This window comes from Pterocles gutturalis, unplaced genomic scaffold (assembly GCF_000699245.1).
Source record: "Pterocles gutturalis isolate BGI_N339 unplaced genomic scaffold, ASM69924v1 scaffold18531, whole genome shotgun sequence".
NCBI lineage: Eukaryota > Metazoa > Chordata > Aves > Pterocliformes > Pteroclidae > Pterocles > Pterocles gutturalis.
Window position 1 is genome coordinate 40085 of NW_010100837.1, and position 22172 is coordinate 62256.

At 38.4% G+C, this 22172-nt stretch overlaps 1 protein-coding gene across 1 annotated transcript in view; it reads left to right on the forward strand.

The window, feature by feature from the left end:
• The window catches only part of TLE1 (transducin-like enhancer of split 1 (E(sp1) homolog, Drosophila)), a gene marked incomplete at its 5' end in the record, with an annotated part of 52976 nt that extends 31403 nt beyond the window's left edge, over positions 1-21573 (forward strand). The window contains 11 exons of the mRNA XM_010081340.1: positions 1292-1345; positions 2893-3045; positions 3847-3991; positions 4713-4903; positions 6319-6395; positions 15163-15412; positions 17184-17431; positions 19396-19543; positions 19927-20077; positions 20528-20604; positions 20766-21573. Coding sequence (XP_010079642.1) covers positions 1292-1345; positions 2893-3045; positions 3847-3991; positions 4713-4903; positions 6319-6395; positions 15163-15412; positions 17184-17431; positions 19396-19543; positions 19927-20077; positions 20528-20604; positions 20766-20873 — 1602 coding nt within the window. The remainder of the gene's footprint in view (positions 1-1291; positions 1346-2892; positions 3046-3846; positions 3992-4712; positions 4904-6318; positions 6396-15162; positions 15413-17183; positions 17432-19395; positions 19544-19926; positions 20078-20527; positions 20605-20765) is intronic.
• Between the last annotated feature and the right edge of the window lie 599 nt (positions 21574-22172).

The window sequence follows — 22172 nt, forward strand, 5'->3', positions numbered from 1 at the left end:
TTCTGGGTGCCTCATACTTTCCAAGAGGTGGCAGATAACTGGGGCTGAAGCTTTCCTGTTCCTTCTCCTTTTGCGCCCTTTAGTTGGACAGCTTCCTGAGTGCCAAATAGAGCCATCATTCTGCCTTTAGTGACACTCTTGGGTCTCTGCTATGTTTGCGGTATTTCTTGCAGCAATATTCAGCTGCTAAAGCAGAAAGGAAGGGTTGAAATTACCTGTTGGGGTTTTTAGGTTTTTTGTTTGTTTTGGTTTTTGGGGGTTTTTTTTAAACATTTAGGGCCTGGAGTGAGAGGAAGAAACTTGTGTTTTACTTTCTATCTGACAGTGTTAAGTGTGATAGCCCAGACACTTTGAAAGCAAGAGATGGGGGACAGTTTGAGTAATCTTGTATGTCTGATTTTTTGGCATAGGAACTTTTAACCTAGAAGTTCTTGGAAATATCAGACCTGCTCATGTGAAAATCTAACTTTTTGTCATTCATTTTTTCTTGTTTGGTTGATTTTGTTTTTAAGTCAAGACTCACCTTCTTGAACCACCATGTGGAAATCACTAGACCACTGTGTATCGTACAGTATGTCTACTGGGGTATCTCACCACATTTTGGAGATAGGGACCAAGAGGTACTTGAGGAACAGCTACTGTGAGGCACTAGAGCTGCTCAGGTGAACACAGATTTATTTGAAACAGTCAAAATGCAGCTTGAGAAGCCACAAGAAAGCAATTCTGTTTGGGAATGTCAAAGTACTTTAGTTGTTTTAGGCAGAAATGTTGACATGCCTTTGCATTCCTGAAGCTTTTTCTTCCCCAGAACTTTCCATTTCAAAACTTTCCTTTCTGGAAAAGGAGAATAATTGTCCTATCACTTTGAGGAAGTTGATTAATGAAACAGATGCCAACAAACTCGAGTTTCCTGTGACCTGTTGGTTTTTAAGGTGTGCACAAGCAGTAATTTCCGTAAGATTAACATGTAAGATTAGCATATGAACAGAATTAGGTTCTCTTTTAGGAGCAGTTATAACATTATTTATGATGGTAATAAGGAGCAGGTTTAGGCCATCTTGCACTGATGCTGAGACCATCACCTTTCAACTAGTTCTACTTCATTTGGATTTTATTATTGAAGCAGAAATAAGGTGTTGTGTTCCTGTTTTCACTGTACTCTATTGCTAATAATGAAAGGCTGTTTGCTTTTTGTTTAGGAAAAACAAAAAATGTCTGAGTAGATGCATAGTCTTTCTGGGCTCTTAATGTACTAATTGAAATGAACACTATATTTATTTATTTTTAATAGGACAGTGATGGGGACAAGAGTGACGATAACTTGGTTGTAGATGTATCCAATGAGGTAACTTTTTTCATTTTTGTAGTCTTGACGTTTGCAGAAAGGTTAAAGGAACTGTGCATTTCAGTGCTAGAAGAAAAAGAATCCTCTGTGTGGATATGTTAAAATATTCACAACTTCTGCTTTTTGGTAGTACTGCAGTTACTATGTCTTCCTCTGAGCTTTATCTGGTTGCGCTCTCGCCTTCTCCTTCGACTGCTTTGTTCAGGTCTGTTCTCTCTGCAGTTACGTTCTGATGCTTCACAGCTGCTCTGTAGTGGAGAGAGAGGGTTTGTGGTGAGATGCAGGTGGAGGACTGAGGTTTTCAAACTACTGCCTTAAAATGAGAAAGGAAGACATTGTCTAACCTTGTATTCAATAGTAGGAGTATTATTAAATACATTCCTGGTAACTTAAAAATTACTAGTGTTTTAACGTCCTACATTAAAGACAGCATTTTCCAGAAATGTTTTTTAGAATGAATCCAGCTAAAGTCAGAATTAAGTCAGTCAGTTCACAAAATTCTCCAGAGGTTGTAGCCACCTTTTTTCACTAGGGCAGAGATTTGGCAGTAGCATCAAGGTGAAGGGATGGGCCTTCCCTTTCCTTCATCTTTTTTTTTCACAGAACAAAGAGATTTAGGAAGCTTGAATGTGGTAGTGAGATATTTCTGCTCTGTGAAAAGCACAGGGAGAAAAGCTGACAGAGAAAAAGTGTCTTCAGCAGCTCCCAGTGCCCAAATGATGTCAGCCAAGTAGAAAGATGGGTATCCAACTAAGGATTTTAGTAATCCTTTCAGAAGCCCTGTTACAATGAAACTGCTCAGTAATCAATCAGTAGATTTAGTGTCCTCTCATGAGGACTGTTTCCTCCCTGAAGCTATTCTCATGAGCCAAAGGAGCATGGAGAACCTGCAGAGCTCTGATGGCATTGCAGCTTGCTGGGCTGGCTATTTCAGGTTAAAGTAAATGCACAGAGTGCCTCTGGAAGAGAGAAAGGCAGTCACCTGTGAGGTGGTTTCAGTTTTTCCCATAGATTTCAGTAGCGAGGCATTTGCAGATGGTATTTATAAAGTGACAGATATCTTGGCATATAAAGCATGCGTCTTTATCTTTTCTTCTGGGAATAGAAATGAGCAAAGTTTGTATGGCCTAAAAGAGATTATTGACATTTTTGTTGTCGCTAACAGCGTGTGGAGAATGTACATGGAAAAAGCAGTGTAAGCCTACTGCAGTTACAGTTGGTCTTTCTTGCTCTTATCACATGTCATGTGTGCTTGCCTTAGTTTGTACGTAGGTATACTTAGATTTTAAGCTCTGTGCTTGGAAACAGTTTGTGATTACATGTAGTGTAAAACAAAATCAGATTGCTTACTATATGAACATAATTATTTTTCTAAATTGATGAAGGGATTTCAGCTTTTTTTCTATAGAGATAACAAAATATCTTGTCATTTGAACTTACTTCTTAAATTCTTCTATTTTTTTTCCCATAGACTCCTTAGTGGTCTTTGTGTACCATCCCATAACACAGTTCTGTGCTTTTCTTACCTTCCCTTCCCATTGTTTTAGGATCCTTCCTCCCCAAGGGCAAGTCCCACTCATTCACCACGTGAAAATGGTATAGATAAAAACCGCTTGCTGAAAAAAGATGCTTCTAGCAGTCCAGCATCTACAGCCTCTTCAGGAAGCTCCACTTCCCTCAAATCCAAAGAAATGAGTCTGGTGAGTAGCAGTCTTTTGTCCAGATAAATGTTCTTCTTTCTTGTAAAGTCTAACTCTCTGTTTTCCTACAGCTACTTGTGGCAGAAAGTACATGGCTTTAAAAATTTGAAGCTGAAATAGACTACTGTTTTTCCCATTTATAGTATTGTTCAGCTTTTCTTCTCAACAACATTTTGTGCTTCCTTTTGATTTCATGTATTTCCTGCGTTTCTGTCAAATGAGTTGCAAATGACAAAGTACAAGAGCTGCTTAAGCATTATTCTTTTTTTCTTGTGTGATGTAACACAGTGTGTGCAGCCACTAAGAAGATCTCCAGGCTTTTGTTAAATAGCTGTTATTCTTTGAAAACTTTTCCTGAAGTATCAGTAATAGTTTGGTCAGATTCTCTGTGGTGTTGGTGTTACAATTTTTTGGTACTATCAACTATGGTGGTACTTTGTTTTTGTACTTAGATTTGCTGTATCCAATAATAATTGAGACAGTAATGATTTCAAGCTAAAATAATTTGGTGATGCATACTGTATTGTCCTGAAAAAAAATCAGCTCAGACATATTTTTTTTTTTCATGCCAATGGAAAAAGGAAAAATAACTTTCTATGTTTCTTATTTTAATTTTGGCTGCAATCAAAAAGGTCAGCATTTCTCTCTCACAAGTTAATGATGTCAGCATTGCATGGATTTATGACAATTGGCTGAGGGACTAAGTAGTAGGTGCCCAGCATCCCAGCTGCTGTTGTGATAAATTGTATAATATGGCCTGGATTAAAAATAATACTCGTTTAATTTGTTTAATGATACCAGCATGAAAAAGCCAGCACGCCTGTTCTGAAATCCAGCACACCAACTCCTCGAAGTGATGTGCCAACCCCAGGCACTAGTGCAACTCCAGGACTTCGTCCAGGCCTTGGCAAGCCTCCAACAATGGACCCTCTGGTTAACCAACCTGGTAATGCATTACCTCACGTGTTTTTATGGTTCCAAAATTAATCTTTTTTTCTACGTATGTAGTTCTGTGTGGATGTTAGCTAAATGTATTGCTTTGTTCTTGGTAGCAAGAGAGGGCTTGATGAGAAGCAGATGTTTGGATTATCAAGAGTTTGAATATCTTTCTATCTCTTATCCGTCTTTGTTTACTTTTGTCTTTATCTTTTTTTGCAAATAATCCAGAGACTGAATGCAATATAAAAAGATTTCTCAGAAGTTTCTGGTACTTACTCTGAATGGAATTGCTTCTCCAGCTCTTTGTCTGAGTCTACTAATATTTGCTGCAGTGTAAATCTTGGCAAATGCAGGGGGAAGTTTACTTTTGCTGTTCAGGCTGGTACAGCACAGTTGCTTCAGATATGGGCTGTGTAAACCATGTCTGTCAGCTTTACTGCTTAATTTGGCAAAGGAGAGATTAATGTAAACAGGGAAATATTACAGCAATGGAAATAGGTAATGCTAGAAGAGATTGTAAGAAGTAAACAGCAAGTTCAGACTTCAGTAGATCTTATTTACACTGAGTGAAAAGAGGTGGTGGTAGTGATAAATTATGGTGATGTTTCTTGGCAGTGTGTGTATGTGTGGGAGGGGAAGGTTAGGTATTGCAGGGGAAAAAAAGGGCTATTTTCTTCCCTATATGCGGGCATATAAAAATAAAACTACTTGATTTCATTATTTCGTAGCTGCAGGTTTGCGGACACCATTGGCAGTGCCAGGACCGTACTCTGCTCCATTTGGAATGGTACCTCATGCTGGCATGAATGGAGAGTTAACCAGTCCAGGGGCAGCCTATGCCAGTCTGCACAATATGTCACCGCAGATGAGTGCTGCTGCTGCTGCAGCTGCTGTGGTTGCTTATGGAAGATCTCCTATGGTAGGCCATACGTTGCATGCAATCTTGGTTGTGTGAGTTGTGATTCACTGAGAAGAGCTACATGCTTCATTTAGCACTGTCAAATTCCCAAGTTATAACAGCAGCCGAGGCTTGACAGCTTCACTGTGCATTTTACTTTGCTGCGTGACTGGAGAAACAAATTTGTACCTTGAGAACAAAGAATCTCTGTGTATTTGCGTATGTTTCTTTTTTTCTTCACCTTTGTCAGTGCTTTGATTGATTAATAAATGCCAAAAAGATATTTTATACTTTAAATGAAAAAGTAGTTTTGGTAACTACAAGCATTTCATTGGTGCTGTAGACGTCTGCTTTTCTCTTGCTGAACCAGATTTGTGTTCTGTACAGACATACCAAATTAATCTTGAAGCATGTAGAAATCTTTTTAGCTATGTCTCCGTTCTTGTATTTTGGTTTTTTGTGGAAATCAACATGAGAAGTGTGTTGATACATATCTTGGAGCTCTGTGATAAGATGTGATAAGAACAGTTGCTATTGTGGGTGTAGTAAGTAAATGGACCATAGTAGTTGTAGCTACTGTCAAGCAGAATAACCTAGGGCCTGGTTCTGCAAACGTGAGCTTGATGGCAGCTTTGTGCATAGACAGACTTACCTACTTGTGAATTTGGACGATTGGACTTAACATCGTCATCATCTCATTATTTTAGGTACAGCCAATTTTTAAAACTGGTAAACAGGACTGTATATGAAAATGTGGAAATTGTAAATGGCATTCTTAAAGCAATAAGAATTTTAACTCCGGTATAGTGTTCACAAGTAAAACTAAGCCTGTTTAGTCCAGAATTCCTCTTTGGATTATTTGACGTACGTATTTATTCAGGATATAAAAGTTGAGTGGAATTGCAGTATGTAAAGAGAGCATAGTATATTTAAGCTGTTGACAAATTTGTCTGCACCCTGCCATGTGTCTCAGTGAGAGATGTCTCAGCTGATGGGCCCACACCGTGCATTGTGGAGCCACGCAGAGGCTCTAGCTGGGGCCTGAAGCTGCTTTCCAGCACCGCACTGTGCCTGCATGGGTACGCGCTAGCTGTTGCAAAGCTGAAGAGTGCTGGCGTGGCTGGATGTCGTCACACCACAGACTCTTAATTCCAGGGCTAGCTCTGTGCTAACGCAGAGGTATTTGTGCTACACTCAGTGGTGTGAATGCATGATCTACATTACAGGTTTTCTATTTGCATATAAATTCTTCTAGTAGAAGCGTGTCTAGGGTAAAGGTCTTGTTTCACCCCCTCACTGTGAAGCGGCATACACTTATCTAATACTGTGGGCAAAAGCCACATTTTGCTTAAATGCATGATATCTTGGGGATTAAAAAAAGGGACTTGCCAAATGAGAAATTGCAAGTGTGAGATTAATTCATTTTTCATTGTCAGGTTGGGTTTGATCCTCCTCCTCACATGAGAGTACCTGGCATCCCTCCAAATCTAGCAGGGATTCCTGGGGGAAAACCGTAAGTAACTTTTAACATTTTGCTAACAATTGCAATACATGGAGAGAGTAAAGTTATCTTGTGTCAGTGAACAAAAGTTCCAAAGGGGGTAGTGTCTCGTTGTTCCCAAGAGATTGTTTTAGACTTCTCCTTGTAAGAGGTGCAGCATATAAATTCTCAGATGGTAGTTGTCAGATCCCAAAACAGGTGTGTATATACCTATTTCCAAGGAAAAGCTGTTGAAGGTATACTTTTTATTTCCTCCTTTCTGGGGGGAGTTAAGGGGACTACAAACTGGTAGACAGTGGTAAAATGTGTAAGATAAAAACATACTGAAACTAAACTTCGTACTGTACTGAGCGTAAATGTGTAGTGCAAACTCGCAGACTCCCTGTCTGCGCCTATTGTATCAGGCATGAGAGTCTGCAACTGTTGATCACAGTGGGTATCGGAAGCAGTTACTTTAGCAGCTGATGCACACCTTGCATAGTAGAGCAAGCTCTTTAAAACATTTGTGTAAGTGTTCAGCTTGGAGAGCAAAAAGATGATGATGCAGTTGCACAGCAGGTGATGCATAGATGTAGGATGACTTTCATAACAGGGTCTTTTTATTTAAAATTTTTAATTATTGATGGAGAGGTGGTTAAATAAATACTTCTGTAATGCTGTGGCTTACTGATGTTGCAATAAAATAAATTCACGAAAACATCATACGCCAAATTTTTCAGTAATTTGGCTTTGGTAGACTGTTAAGACTGAGTTTGTCCACGTGCAGTAGAATCATGAGCATGTATGAGCTCTTAAAAATTGTGATTTTTTTTTTTTTTTTAATATTTCTGGACAACTAGTCTATGCAGGTACAAACAGAGCATAGACTGCAAGTTTGACTTATTTGTTTTCTTGGAGAAAGTGGGACAGAGAAAATTATATCCATTTTTTTGACACTCTGTTAGAACCTATTCTTTGTCTCTTCACACTTGACCTTCAGTCCCACCTTCTCTTGCAACAGAAAGTTGCAGTTAAGGGTTGTTTGTCTCTGTCTAGGTACTTACACGATTTTTGAACTCAGTTAACACCTTGCGCTTCCAAAGCTAGGTGTTTCTGTTACATAGTGTTTTCTTTACCAATGCATTATGGTTTAATTTTTCCTATTGCAGCTTCAGGAAAAATTCAGAAACTATTACTTTTAGAATATTGTGTAAGTTGGAAGGCACACTGTGGTGAAAGTTATATACATGCATATGTCTCTGTCTTCATTTTTAACTTCTTTTAGTAGGTAGTGATACTTTGGAATGTCAGTGATGCAAACATCCTTAAAAAATACACCAGATTACAGGACAAAAAGCATGTATTTGCTTCTACTGCTTTCCTATAGCAGTATGAAAGCATCAGACTTAGATTAGGAAAGCCATCCTGAATGTGCTTTCGTTGTTATCCACCATGCTTCTGAGAACAGACGTAGCTATCTGTTGGCAGTGTGAGAAACCTGCTACATCTTAGATTTACTTAAAGAAAAGTTGATTGTATATCAACAAGATTACTGAAGTGCAGACTCGGTGAGTTGGTGTGATATATCAGATGGTGGTGTATTTAAATTTGGTACAGTAAGGAACAGGCTTTGTTCTCAAAGCATTCTTTTATTAAGGGTCAGACTCATTCTTGCTGACTTCAATAGAATTTGCATACTTACATAAAATATTCTTGGAGATCACATAAGCCAGTGGGTGTAAGTTTTTACTTTTAAACAAGTATATTCACAAGCTTTCAACAACTTATTCCATTAGTAACACCTGGCAATATCTGATATTATAAGCTATGAAAACCTATTTTTGTTCAGTCAGAAATATTCTATGTCAGAGTTCTAGTTCTTGCACTATTCAAGGCACAAAAGCATTATATGCCGCTGTACTTTGTATCATGGTATTGCATAGCTAAATTACAGACTGTGTGTTGTTTTTTTTTTTTTTGTTTGTTTTTAACTCTTTTCATTTGGTGTTTTCAGCACTTTATTCACACTGCTTCGTAGATGGTCTGCTTTGATGTATACTCCCTGCTCTGCACTTGATGTGTTCTGTAATTTTTTTTTGTAGTTGTGTTAACTTAGACTGTGTCAGTCATTTCCTCTAAAGTGACTTCTTTGCTTATCTTTATTGTAAGTGAGGCAAACCTAAAATTCCATGAACTGATCTGTTATTTTTTCATTTACAGCTTTAGAACAATCTCTTCTTTTAGTTTTGATTGGCTACAGCTAGCTAGGTGCCGTCTGCTACCTGCAGCATCTTTGAGTATCTGTTGCCTGCATTGGGCACGTCTCCTGTGTTTCCTGTACAAAATACATAGGTTATATGGTCATGCAAACTAGTGGAATACACTGGGTTTATTTCCAAAATCTGCCTTTTCCTAGACTGCAATTAAGGTGCCACATTGAATTTGTTTTATGAGTTTTAGTCTGAGTCTTGTTGCAGGCAGTACAGAGAATTTTCAGATTGAACTGCTGAATCCCTGGCTATATATGTATGCTCATGGCTGCACATTTTTTTCAATGGCTATGGTGGAAATATTTTTTTGACCTAACCCTGCTTCCAAAAGAAAATTAAGTTTCTTTCTTTCCAAAGGAATGACATTTCTGACAGCACCCAGTTTTCTTTAACCTCTGTGTCTTCTGAGATCTGTTAATGACTAGCATGTTAGAGAAAGTAGTAACCCCTTAAGAATGCACTCCTGTCTGCTTGTTTATCTGGTTTTATCAAGGGACCATTGTCTGGAAAGCTTGTCTTTTACTTGCCTTGTTTTGTAACTTGAGGAAATATAAGTTTTTACTTCCTATTTTTTTATGTTCCTGAATGTGAATCCTTCAGTTTGAGACTCTTTGCAGAGTCTAGCCATTGGCACAAATTCACTTGGGAAATTAGCAGCAGTCTAGAAAGTCAAAGTGTCTTCAGCAATAACTTAATTATATAAATGAGTTAGTCTTTGTGTTTGTTAGTGGGTTAGTTTTTTAAAAATTATTTTCTATGAGGCTTTTCTGGTTTTTCATATTAGCTTGAAATTTTTGTGTACACACATATGATCTCATATTAGTTTTTTTCTCTCTTCAGCTGTTTGCAGTTCATTAATTTTATGGACAAGGACTTGATATCTGTATGTGTGTATGAATGTGCATAAAATAAGTTTTCATATTCTTGGATTAAGAGTTGATTCCTGTCAGTAGATTATTCTTTTCTTAGCAGCTATTCTGCTTTTGAGTTTGTTGGGTTTTTTGGTCTGGTGTTTTGTTTTGTTTTGTTTTGTTTTGTTTTGTTTTGTTTTGTTTTTGTTGGGGGGTGGTGTATTTTCCTTCCAGATTGCCTTGAGACATCACCTAATCAATAATTATCTTTGTCTTAGGTTGGGGGTGGAAAATGACTACTAGTTTTGGACATGGACATCTGGTGTCTGAGTCTTGTGCTATGTCGTCTTGATACATTTAACTATGCTCTGGACTGTAAATTCTTGTGTGTTGCTGTAATAATGTTTTTTGCTTTGCATAGCCTTTCTAGTGAGGTACTTATTTAGCTTTTAGTCTTCTATATAGCTGCTAAATTAATGTTCTTGTGGATTTCTCCTTGATGCGAACACTACCTTATAATAGTTGGATTGTGCACTGACCACAGATTTTCAAACTCAGTATAAGATTTATGTCCTAAGTAATGCTTCCCTGGTGTTAAAGTTGTGAATTAATGGTAGCATTGAGGACAAATTTATTTCTCAGTGTTTTTTTCAAATGTGGATTTAATTGAAGCACAAAGGGTTACACACAGACACCAGAAGGCTGAAAATGTAAGTTTCTTATTTTAGTATGGAGGAGAAATTTCATGTGGTAAATTTTTAACACTTTCAGCTTCTAGCTGAAAAGCTGACTTTTCTTTGTGTTTTTGGAAAGGAATAGTATACTATTCTGGAGTTGCTGAAGGCAAAAACTAGAGAGATTTCAGTTCTGATGTTCACTTTTTTCAGTGAATGTACAATGAGGAATATTTTAAAGGTAGGCTAATGTTACTATATTCTAGAATAACAAGTTGGGATTTTCCTTGTACCTCTGGATAGAGTTATTTGATGACATGGATGAAGCTGAAAGAATTTGTTATTTCTATACAAATACCTTTATACTTATTTCTTGGCAATTTGTCCAATACAGTCAAACACCATACTTGGATATTCACTGCTTGTTGTGATAACTACAACCGATAATAAGCTGAAGTACAAAGTAGAGCTGAAAGTAAAATGCACCTGTTGGTAGAAGGAACTGTCTGCTTTTCTGTTTTGCATTTGGGGTATTTTTGTGCTAATTAAGGAATTCTGTTTGAATTGGAGGGATGAAGTGGAAGCTTTTTTTTTTTTTTTGGCATTGTACTTTAAGTAGGCAGAAATTGCATGCATTATATCAATCTGAATACTTAGAGTAGCTGGCAGTTAGGTAGTTTAGTTGATTTGCCATGTTCTTGAGCAGTGAATTAATGTGGAAGCCTGTTCTGTTAAATATTTACTTGAAGAGGAGAAAACTCTTCTGAACTCTCCTCAGCATGTCAGATGTTACCTGCTTATTTGGTACTTATTTGGAAATCAGAGAGCTGTAATTACCAGATTTAAGCTGAGAAACTGGGTTGTATTGGTGTCACCTACTATGTTGTAGTGTACAGGAACTCTGCAGGTTCTCAGTGCTTCTTTGGCACAGATGATCAGAAGAATGTTTCTGTTATTCAGAAAGAATATAATTAGAAGTGACAGTATACCGTTTCTCAGAACTCTTCCCTAAATAAAGGGCATGTAGGTTTGTCTTTTTACTATTTTTTTCATAATATGCAATTAATTACAAGTGTATGCTTACATATCAATCAATATGTACTTAGCTTGTTTTATGTTAAATTGTAATTGCATTGTATACGAACTTTTTTGTTGTTCACTGTGGTTGTTAGCCCAGCATGAGGAAGCACTATCTTAATGCTAAAAGTCATTTGAACAGAAATGGATCATCATGGAACCCAGTCATTTCGTAGAGGAAGAATGCTGTGAGTGAGACAAATCCGTGATTGTCATGAAGCTGAACAGCAGTTTCTGGTGTATGCTCTCAGTTCTAAAAGATCATCATGAAAGAACAAAAATGCACATTAGAGTATTGCAGTGTTATGGAATTCAGATGTCAATGGCAATTTGTTGAGGAGCGAGATGGGTGGGCAAGGGGTGCCTGTCAAGAAATACCTTGAGCTTTAGAGAACTCAATAATTTACCAAATTTTACTAAACGTTGACTTTTAATGTTGGACAACCAACATAGTTGTTGGTTTTGAGAATTCAGGCCTGTAAATTTATCTAGTGCATTAAAGATTGAGTCACTTCTTAATTGCATGTAAGTGTATCTACAGCTTTGTAGGTGTAGCGCTGGAAGTACAGTCCTCCCCAGAAGTAAGAGAATAAGCCCTCTATCATGGTGCCCTGATGGAGAGGTGGCCAAGGATAACAGTGACTGAGCTGCAAATAGTTGTGCGCACCTCTGTCTCCAATACTGTATTCTGGAGACAGAAGCTTTCCTTGTCTAGGGAGTGTCAGTCTTGCAAATGATGCAAGTTTTTTCAAAATAAAGCGTGTTTAATGAAAAGTTATGCCATAATACCTAGTAGATACAAATTACTACTGCATTATTACTGCAGATTACTTGCTGCATCAAGAGAAGTGTGGTGAGCAGGTCAAGGGAGGTGATTCTCACCCTCTGCTCTCTTGAGACCGCCCCTGCAGTACTGCGTCCAGGTTTGGGCCCCTCAACGCAAGAAGGATGTTGAGCTGTTGGAGCAAGTCCAGAAGAAGGCCACAAAGATGATCAGAGAGATGGAGCACCTCCCCTGTGAGGACAGGCTGAGAGAGTTGGGGTTGTTCAGCCTGGAGAAGAGAAGGCTCCAGGGGGACCTTATAGCAGCCTTCCAGTACCTGAGAGATGGGGAGGGACTTCTTACAAGGGCATGTAGTGACAGGACAAGGGGTAATGGATTTAAACTGGAAGAGGGCAGATTTAGACTACATATTAGGAAGAAATTCTTTACTGTGAGGGTGGTGAGCACTGGAACAGGTTGCCCAGGGAAGCTGTGGATGCCCTATCCCTGGAGGTGTTCAAGGCCAGGCTGGATGAGGCTTTGAGCACCCTGCTCTAGTGCAGGGTGACCCTGCCCATGGCTGGGGGATTGGGACTAGATGATCTCTAAGGTCCCTTCCAACCCAAACCATTCTATGAAACTACATCATTCTCAGCAACCAGTTTCTAAAGCAAATGCCTGCTCATGATGATAAAAAAGAGAAACTACTTTTAACATACATATAGTCGCACTTTAAAGAAGGGCATACTGGTAAAATTCTGCATGATTAAAAGTACACTGTGTAAGGCTCTGGCGTTTCAGAGCAGAAGAGTTACCGTAATTCTACAGTATGTATGAAGCCCTTGAAAAATGTTCCTATTCTCTTCCTTCCACCCCATCTCAGCAAGAACTGAGAAGCTGTGTGAATGCACAGAAGCATTTCAAAACACCAATTATTTAGGTATTTTGAATTGAACAAAACATTTAAACTGTAACCCTCAATTAAAAAAGTAATCATGTACAAGTGGATTATTAATTTTAAACATGCTGGAAAAATTTGCTTAATACATGCTTAATTGTTTTTCTTCTGTCCATGATAAAAGCAAGGGCAGGCAGAGACTTCAAAGTTGTGCAGTTCTGTGTACTCTTATGGCTAACAAATATTCTGCAACTGGCTTTGATCTGGGGCCCAGCTTTTCAGCCTCTTAAGTGCTATGTCTCTTTAGTTGGATTCTGTACCTGAGCAGTTGTTCAGCCTCAAGCAGTCTTGTTGCCACTCCTTTTCTCCTTCCTCTCCCATCCTGTGTCTCATCCGTTTGGTGAATAACAACTTTGGGATAGTCCTGTCTCTATTCCTTTTCACAGAAATTATACAGATTTCCAGTTAAGCCTTTATCACCACAGTAATTCTTCATACAAAAAAAGAGAAAGGGTCCTCTAGGAAGAAATATACTTGATGTGCTGTGCATGTTGTATACATGTAAGGGAGTGAACTTTGCAGTTCCTTTCTGCATTGGGAAATTTTCATTTCCCATTCCTGACATTTCTATGACAAAAATGATTTGTCATCTTTTGCACTCATCCTCCATCTCTGTGTGTTCTCTGAGCAAGCTTTCAACTCACATATCCAACCATGAAAGATGAATGAGGTACAGGAATTACATGTGTATATACTATTCCTTTCTTCTTTGGTTAATAGTAGTTACTGTTAACTAGTTTTTACCCTTCCCTTCTGAGAAAACTGTGGTATTGCATGGAGTGACTGTTTCCACTGTTAGCCTCTGTGTGAACAAACTGTAGGGTTCTTTCATCTCTCCACATCTCTCTTTTTTAAAGGAACATCTGCTCTGCTCCTGAGCATATTCAGTTGCTTTATGATGGCTGTTATGGATCCAGCCATCTTGCTTGTTCCTTCCTTTCAAACTGTGCAATACTTAGAAACATGCAATAAGATACTTTGAAAATACTTGGAAGAGGGATGTAATACTAATACTTGAGCTCCAGTGACTGAAGATTTCTGAGGAAGAAGGTATATTTGGAAAAAAAAAAGCAATTCTGAGCACAAGACTATATTAGAAAAATAAATGTATCACTAAGGAGAGGGTAGCTTGTTAGTAGGAAAAGAGGATGCTCATATCTCACCATTTTTTATCCACTTTGGCTTCTTAAAGAATACTGTTAATGTAACAGCAGCATCAAAAAATGGAGCTATGGATGTGCTTAAAACAGAAAAAGCAATAAAGGAGCTTGCCTTTGAGTAAGCAGCCTTTTGCAGTAGTATTATTTAAAACTAACAAGGAAGACCTCCTGCACCTGAAACCTTATTATTAGCTGCTATTTGTGCCCTGGTCCGTGAGCATAGCTGACTTTAAACATTACAGTTAACATGAAGAAATATTTTTGCGTACCTTCCCCAAGGAGGAGTGTTTTTATTTAGTGCTAGGATTCACTTCCTCAACCGTCAGTTTCCATACACTTGAAATCATGCACTGAATACAAATAAGAGATGTTACAGGAGTGCCAAAACTACCTGGGAAACTGAGCCATTCAGCTTTTCCAAAATACTTACTTAAGAAAACATAATTATGAGAAGATGATGGTATCAGCTTTCTGATGAAAGGTGTGTGCACATTTCTATTTTCTGTTTAAAACACTAGTTACCATCTGGAAAGACAGGCACATGGGCACAGCTGGTACTGATGTTAAAGATGAGGTGTGGAAACAGAGCACAAGTTGAACTTCAGTTGGTACTACTGCAAGGCAACAGGTGCAAGACTCATAGAAGAATTTTGAAAGAATCGTGCCTGCTGAGGGATTGCTGCTGCAGGACTTGTGGTGCTGAGACTTGGAACTGTTGGCTAAAAAAAGGACTGAACAATCTTTTGATTATCCAGGTGGCTGAAGGACAGCAGCCATGACCTCGGCTCATAGAGCTAATGCTAGAATTTAATGTGCTTCCCCATTGCACGAGTACTTTAGGTGAGGCAAGCTGCAAATATCTATTGTGAATCCTTGTCTCCCGCTGAGATTTCATGCGCCCTTATTACTTGGTACTGTAACTGTGATTTTCATGAGAGAAAGATTGGCAAAGAAATAAAAATTAAAAATAGTATGTTTTTCGTGTGTTACAGCACTCTAACTGGCTGTTTTTTTTTCTTCTGCTCTTTTCTTTCCCTTCCATGAAAGAGCCTACTCCTTTCACGTTACTGCAGATGGTCAGATGCAGCCGGTTCCTTTCCCTCCTGACGCCCTCATCGGTCCAGGAATCCCTCGCCATGCCCGTCAGATCAACACTCTGAACCACGGGGAAGTTGTGTGTGCAGTTACCATTAGCAATCCCACGAGACACGTGTACACAGGTGGAAAGGGGTGCGTCAAGGTCTGGGACATCAGCCAGCCTGGCAACAAGAGCCCTGTCTCTCAGCTGGACTGCCTGGTAAGTGAGCAGGAACTTGTGCACAAGGGTAGCTTCTCCTTGGAGACTCAGTAAGGAAATAGCTGTCCTTGTCTGGATTTTGTTCATATTACAAGAAAATAGCAGGCAGTTCTGTTTCCTGCTTTATGTATTTAGCTGTATTTTTTTAAACACTAAACAGGTGGAGAAGAGTGCTGGTTTGTTGAGGGATAAATATAATTGCTAAGGGTCAAATAACAGATCAGATAAGATTTCTGATTAGAGAGTGTGCCTGATTTTTTTTCTCTTTTCTTTTTATTTCTTCCTTCTAGTCATGCTAATGATTTTTGTGCATGAGTTTAAAGGAGTGTACCCTGGCTTGTGCAGGGCTGCACAGAATCTTCCTAGGTGTTTCGCTCACACCAGGAGTGACAACCTTTTTTTTTTTTTTGTAAGAGGGTAGCAACCACATAATGAAATTACGTGACAAGGTACCCAGGTCACTTCAGTCTTGCTGTGTTTTTGTTGATGCTCCACAAGTTATACATCTTGGTTGTTTTCACATCTGCGGGATACAAAAAGGACTGAGTGCAGTAGTATAGGTACCTGAAAAGTTAGCTCAAAAAAAGTTAATTGTTTAATAAAAGATGCTTCTCATACTAGAAGCAGCATAGACATTTCGTGAAATGTTAACTGAGAAGACTTCATGTCATAAAGCACAGTAATATATATTCTGAATGAAAAAAATTCTAACTTCAATGTTGATCCAATTAAATGTGATTAGTTGTTTGGGTTTTTTAGCCTTTACCTTTTATTTACTGCTACTGTTATGTTGTCTAGTAGTAAAATTATGGATGAATATCTGTTCTGTTCTGTGGCAAGTATGTGTCTGGATGCACAGTCCTAGCTGCCTTAATTTTAGTTATGGAGCAGTAAAGGCTGACAGTAACTAAGCAAACATTTCTACTGCACTACTTATTGCTCCTTTGTTGTGAATAGAAAAAAAAAAAAGTGGTAGTAGGAATGCTGTTGACTACTTCTTGCAGTGGTTTTTTGTATGTTTTGAGTTACAGATCTTAACCCTCCATTTCCTGAAGAGCTGTTACTGTGTTAATTTGGCAGCTGTTACGGAGAAATGGACATCAAATACACTTAAGGAGTCAAGCTTGTAATAAGTGATGGTTTAAATATCTTCCACCTCCAAATCCCCTCTGGTACCGCTCAATCAGCATTGACTCACATTCACAGATGTGAAGCTAATAATATAAGTGCGATAAGACTCATGTTGAACAACAAAGGACCAGCATAAATCCAGGACTAGTATGCGAATACTTAATATTTTAACTTTAAAATGTTGAATGCAAGATAGTATTTGAAAGAAAACTCCAAAACCTGAAAGGTATGGGACTTGAACTGCATTTTCACGTAGGGTTGCCTAAATGCCAAATGAAAGGGCATTTGCTCTAATATTTCCATTCTTGGTGACCTTAGCTGATGGAGTGCACTTGCAGAAATGCAAGCTTACTTTGGCTCTGGTTTTATGTTGTGATATGGAAGACTTGGCATTCATCAGGTTTAGAGCAGAGTAGACTGCAGCAATAGGAATCTGCTGTTTAGTTTCAGCAGCTGCAGTCTCTGGTTAGTGATGAGAAGTAGGAGTCTGAAACCTTTAAGGATCTACTGGTTCCTTTTCAGTGGTTTGGTAATGGAAAAAATAGCCTACTGTTTAAAACTTGTATGCAGTCAGAATCATACTAGTGGTCATTGTTGGTAGACATGTATTAACATAGCTGAGGTGATTTGTGTTGTACAGAACAGAGATAACTACATCCGCTCTTGTAAATTGCTGCCTGATGGATGCACCCTAATAGTTGGTGGGGAAGCCAGCACATTATCCATATGGGACCTGGCAGCACCAACTCCTCGTATAAAAGCAGAGCTGACATCCTCAGCACCTGCCTGCTACGCTCTGGCTATCAGCCCTGATTCCAAGGTGTGCTTTTCCTGCTGCAGTGATGGGAACATCGCAGTGTGGGATCTGCACAATCAGACATTGGTCAGGTGAGTCATTACTTGTTTACAGAAAACTTCAATAAAGTTACTCTTTGGGCAGCTACATATTTATCTACCTGAATAGTGATTCATGACAGCAAAGTAAATGGTACTTCTTATCCAAATAATGCAGTTTGCACCCAAGTAGAATGCAGTTTGCAGCCAAGTTGGGCAGAAACTACTTTTGATAGCTTCAACCTAGTCTTGGAAGATGCACTTTCAGTACCTAAAGTGTTGGTTCATAACCTACTGAAGTCAGTGTAAAAGTTTATGTTGGTTTCAGTTAGTTTGGATTTGTCTGCAGGTTTCTATGAGCAACATTTCTACTGGTTTGTGATTGATGTGGACTGAACGTGTCTTTTAGGGAACTCTTTGAGGCTTGTTCATTTCCGTTGTCTTAAGCCTTGTTAAGTAATAAAGAGACACTTCAGTTCTTATTTAGTGATGATAAGCAATAAAATTTATATTACAAAAGTGGTTGAAACTGTGGGTCCCTTCAGTTCTTTAGGAAAGTATAAAGGGCTGATGTTTGGTCATTCATGAGAGAAGGGTATCTGAGCTTCTGGGGGGAATTTGATCTCTAAAACTTTTAGAATGCATGGCAAAGAACATAGTAAATGGTTGGCCTCTAAATTACTTCTGAAATATTTTGTTAGACCTTTGATTAATGAATATATTATTGGAAGTTTAAAGTGTCTGGCAGATCAATATTCAGCGTTAGTGCTATGACAGAGAAAGAAAGATAGGGCCATATGTGAAATGGCTCTTAGCAACTAGCTGTGTGGTTTACTAGAAAATAAATTTTGGTTATGCTTACCAAAGTAGTGGTGGCCTACAATGTTATGAGAATAGAAAGCCTAAATTGGGAAAGACCATGATATTTTAAAAGTTCTCAACACAAACACTGAAGAATCTGCTTAGTCTGCTGTGTTCAGTTACATTTCTTCTGTATCAATAATCAGCCTAAACTTATGTGCAGAGAGTCATATTAATATCCATGCGAATTTGACTTTCTTTTGAACTAGTTCAACAAAGAAGATTTTAGTTATATAAAATCTTCAGTTTTCCCTGTGCATGTTTAGTCTCTGTTTAGGTGCACTCTCTCCATCTGTGGTGGTGTTGCCCTCTGAATGTTTGCTGTAGGTGTTCCCACCACTTGCTGGCTGATCTTGCTTAATTGATAATACATGGAATTTTGAGACCAAAGCTACAAACCAAAATGTGCCATGTGACCTTTCTGTGACAGGTCTTAGTGATTCATACCCTTCATTCCCAAGTTAGTTCTCTTTCTGCCACCGCCCTCCACCTTTCAAACTGAGGCATAGGACTTTCCTAAAGCTAATTGCTGATGAAAAATGTGGGAGCCTCAGAGGCTTTAGCCAAAGGATTAAGGAAAACTTGAGATGACCTTCTGTTTGGTGAAAGCTGAGGATTACTAATGAGAAGATTTTAAAACAAACTGCCTCTGCCACAGAGAATGCAGTTTTGCTCGCTCAGCAATGCTTGTGTTTAGTTATCTGGATTTCTCTCCGGATCCCATCCTATTAAGATCTCTGCTTATTATTTATCATTTTGGCTTGCAACCACAGAAAAATACAGAAGCTGTTTTCTGAATCTGGGGGAGTTTTGTTTCCTCAGCGCTTGTTTTAATCTGAATTGTCCTTAGTGCTTTTAACTATAGTTACTGTACTTTAATGTTCTCGCAAGCTTTTTTTTTTTAGCATTTCAAAACCTTATAGGAAATATTTGAGTTTGTTCAGATAGCCACGATGCAGTTTATTTCTCTAGCACCTGGAAAATGCTTTTGTAATACTGTTGTGCTTCATGCTCAGTAAGAGGGAGGGGCTGGTTTTTGCCCATCAGCAGACACAGAAGAAATGACACACACATACAGAGTCCAAAACTAACACCACAATAGTGTTTACCTTGAGCTCTGGCAGGAAATCATTATTCAGTCTGGTTTGTTTTATCAGGCAATTCCAGGGCCACACAGACGGAGCCAGCTGTATTGACATTTCTAATGATGGTACCAAGCTCTGGACAGGAGGTTTGGATAACACTGTCAGATCCTGGGACTTGAGAGAGGGGAGACAGCTACAACAGCATGACTTCACGTCACAGGTAACTGGGTTTTACTACAGCTTGGGGGAGGGTGAGGTGAGAAGGAAATGTCTAGGATGAAAGATGAGAGTGAGCCCTGTGTGACTAGCAGGTTGTTCCCTCTCTTCCTTTAGGGTCCTCACAACACAATATTTTTGAGCTTTCGTATGTTTAGCTTCCAGAACAAAATAATAGCCTGACACTACTCTCTTGTCCTATTTTTCTAAGTTAATAGGTGGGAACAGGGGTTCTTTAGTCACTTGAATTTTGAACAGCAGTCTTGCTATTGAAGTATGTGAATTTTATTTAGCCCTTGTCCATCTCCCTCTCCCAGTTAGTTTAATGACACAAAAAATGTATCTGTAGGAAAAAATAAAAAAGTGTAAATGTGGTTTAATTTTCAGATATTTTCCCTTGGTTATTGTCCTACTGGTGAATGGCTAGCTGTGGGAATGGAGAGCAGCAACGTAGAAGTGCTACATGTAAATAAACCAGACAAATATCAACTGCACCTTCATGAGAGTTGTGTATTGTCTCTCAAGTTTGCTTACTGTGGTAAGTTGCCCTGAATACAGAACTGATCTCTAGTTTTGATCTCTAGGTCTGATCTCTAACTCATGCTTTGCTGATTAGTTATGAGATTGTTATAGCTCATTTGATAATCAAATCTTAGTGTCAGTTTCTTAAGTTGTGAATAAATATCTCTGCTTTATGAAGTCAAATGTACTTACCTGCAGACAACCATCTGTTTGTCTAAAAGCTGCTGTGAGAGTTGATTTGTGTGTAAAAATCTGTTTCTACTTAGGGAGGCTAGGGGTTTCCTAGGATGTAATACACTGCAAAAGCATGAGTGTCCACATTGTTTGTAAGCCAGAGTACTATGTTGATTAGTGATGAGACCTTTTATAATGACAATTATTTAACAGATTTCATAGATGTGAGTTGAGAACCCAAAATCTGCCAGATGTCTCTTTCATGTTTTGATAGTCCTGTCTTACGTTCTAGGTAAATGGTTTGTGAGTACTGGAAAAGATAACCTTCTTAATGCATGGAGAACTCCTTATGGAGCCAGTATCTTCCAGGTGAGGATGATGATGCTTTCAGAGAAAAAACTAGGGCACACAGAGTCCCAAGAGTGGACTCAGATATCTTCACCTATGTGATCTGCCCAAAAATGGGATGCTGAGATAAGGGTAATAGACTTTTTTTTTAATGATGTAATATATTTCTATTTTTCTTCTAGTCCAAAGAATCTTCATCAGTGCTTAGCTGTGACATCTCTGTGGATGATAAGTACATAGTCACTGGCTCTGGAGACAAAAAGGCTACAGTCTATGAAGTTATCTACTGAAAAATATGATGGGGATATATAGAAGTTGAACTGGGCCAAAATTGTTCTTAATTGTAGAAGTAGAAAGGTTTTGCCTTTTAAAAAGGAGCAAAAGTATTGAGGTTCCAGACCTTGCCATGAAACTACTCCAATTGTTCAAATAGAAGGCAACATCCAGAAACTAAATATTGGCTACGGTGGACCAAACGGAACACAGAGGCAAGATGGACAGATGTAGCCTAGGTTTTTGACATAGTTTTTAAAAGCCAAGTCTACTGAAGAATGTTGGAGCCTTTTTTTTTCTTTCTTTCTTTGTGACCTCATGCAAATTGTTCTCATTGCCTGAATATGGGGGATAAATACCTTTCTGTTCCTTGCAGCTCAAGTTGCATTCTGTCCTGTGTAGAACAGTGGTGTCTCAGATGAACTTGTTTCCTGGTTTTGCATCTTGTGATATGTTTTTTGTATTTTTTGTTGATGGTCAAGCATTTGTATAAATTGTAAATATATTTAGTTTATTACAGTAAAGGCTTTAGTACCAACAACTAGTCTTCCCCCCCGCCTCCCCCCGTCCCCTCCCTGCCTGCCCTGCTTATTTAAAATCAAAAACCTTTTGGGGATATAAGTACCTTTTTAGAAGCAAAAGCAAACACTATGTATAGTTTGAAAATGATGTCTTATTCTTTATAACTTTTCCTAAATTCCTTTATCATACTTCAAAGTAGTTGTTTTGACATATTAGGATATCAAGTCTGGTAGATACTGTCTTGTGCTACAGAAAACTTAAAAGGCAATTTTGTACTAATTATAGTGTAAATATAAAAATTGAACATTTCATAAAGCTGTGCAGTTTATTTTAAGTTTATTCAGATGTTCCATGTATATGTTCTTTGGCAGATACAGTAATACGTGCCTGATCGTAACTTGCTTGGTCATTTCTCTAGAAGAAGAGATGGCTTCCCTCTCCTTTCTCCCTCAGCTGAACAGAATTCATGTGAGACTACATTTCAACTAAGTACATCAGAGCCTTTATTCATTAACTGAGGATGTCTGTGATTAAACAAGTCTAGATAAGCTGCATCATTCATATTTTACAGCCAAGTGGTAGTTAATTACCATTTCCTCTTTAATGTCTTGTCTATACTTAGATACTCAGGTAAATTTAATTAAATTACCAAAAGTGTGAGTTTTGTAGGGGATCACTTACACAATGCTAAATACTTGTAGGCTGCAAGTGAAGTGAATTAACCTAAACTAAGTTAAACTTGCTTCTTAATTTCTTTTGAGAATATTGACAAAGGAATATTTTGATTTTTAACT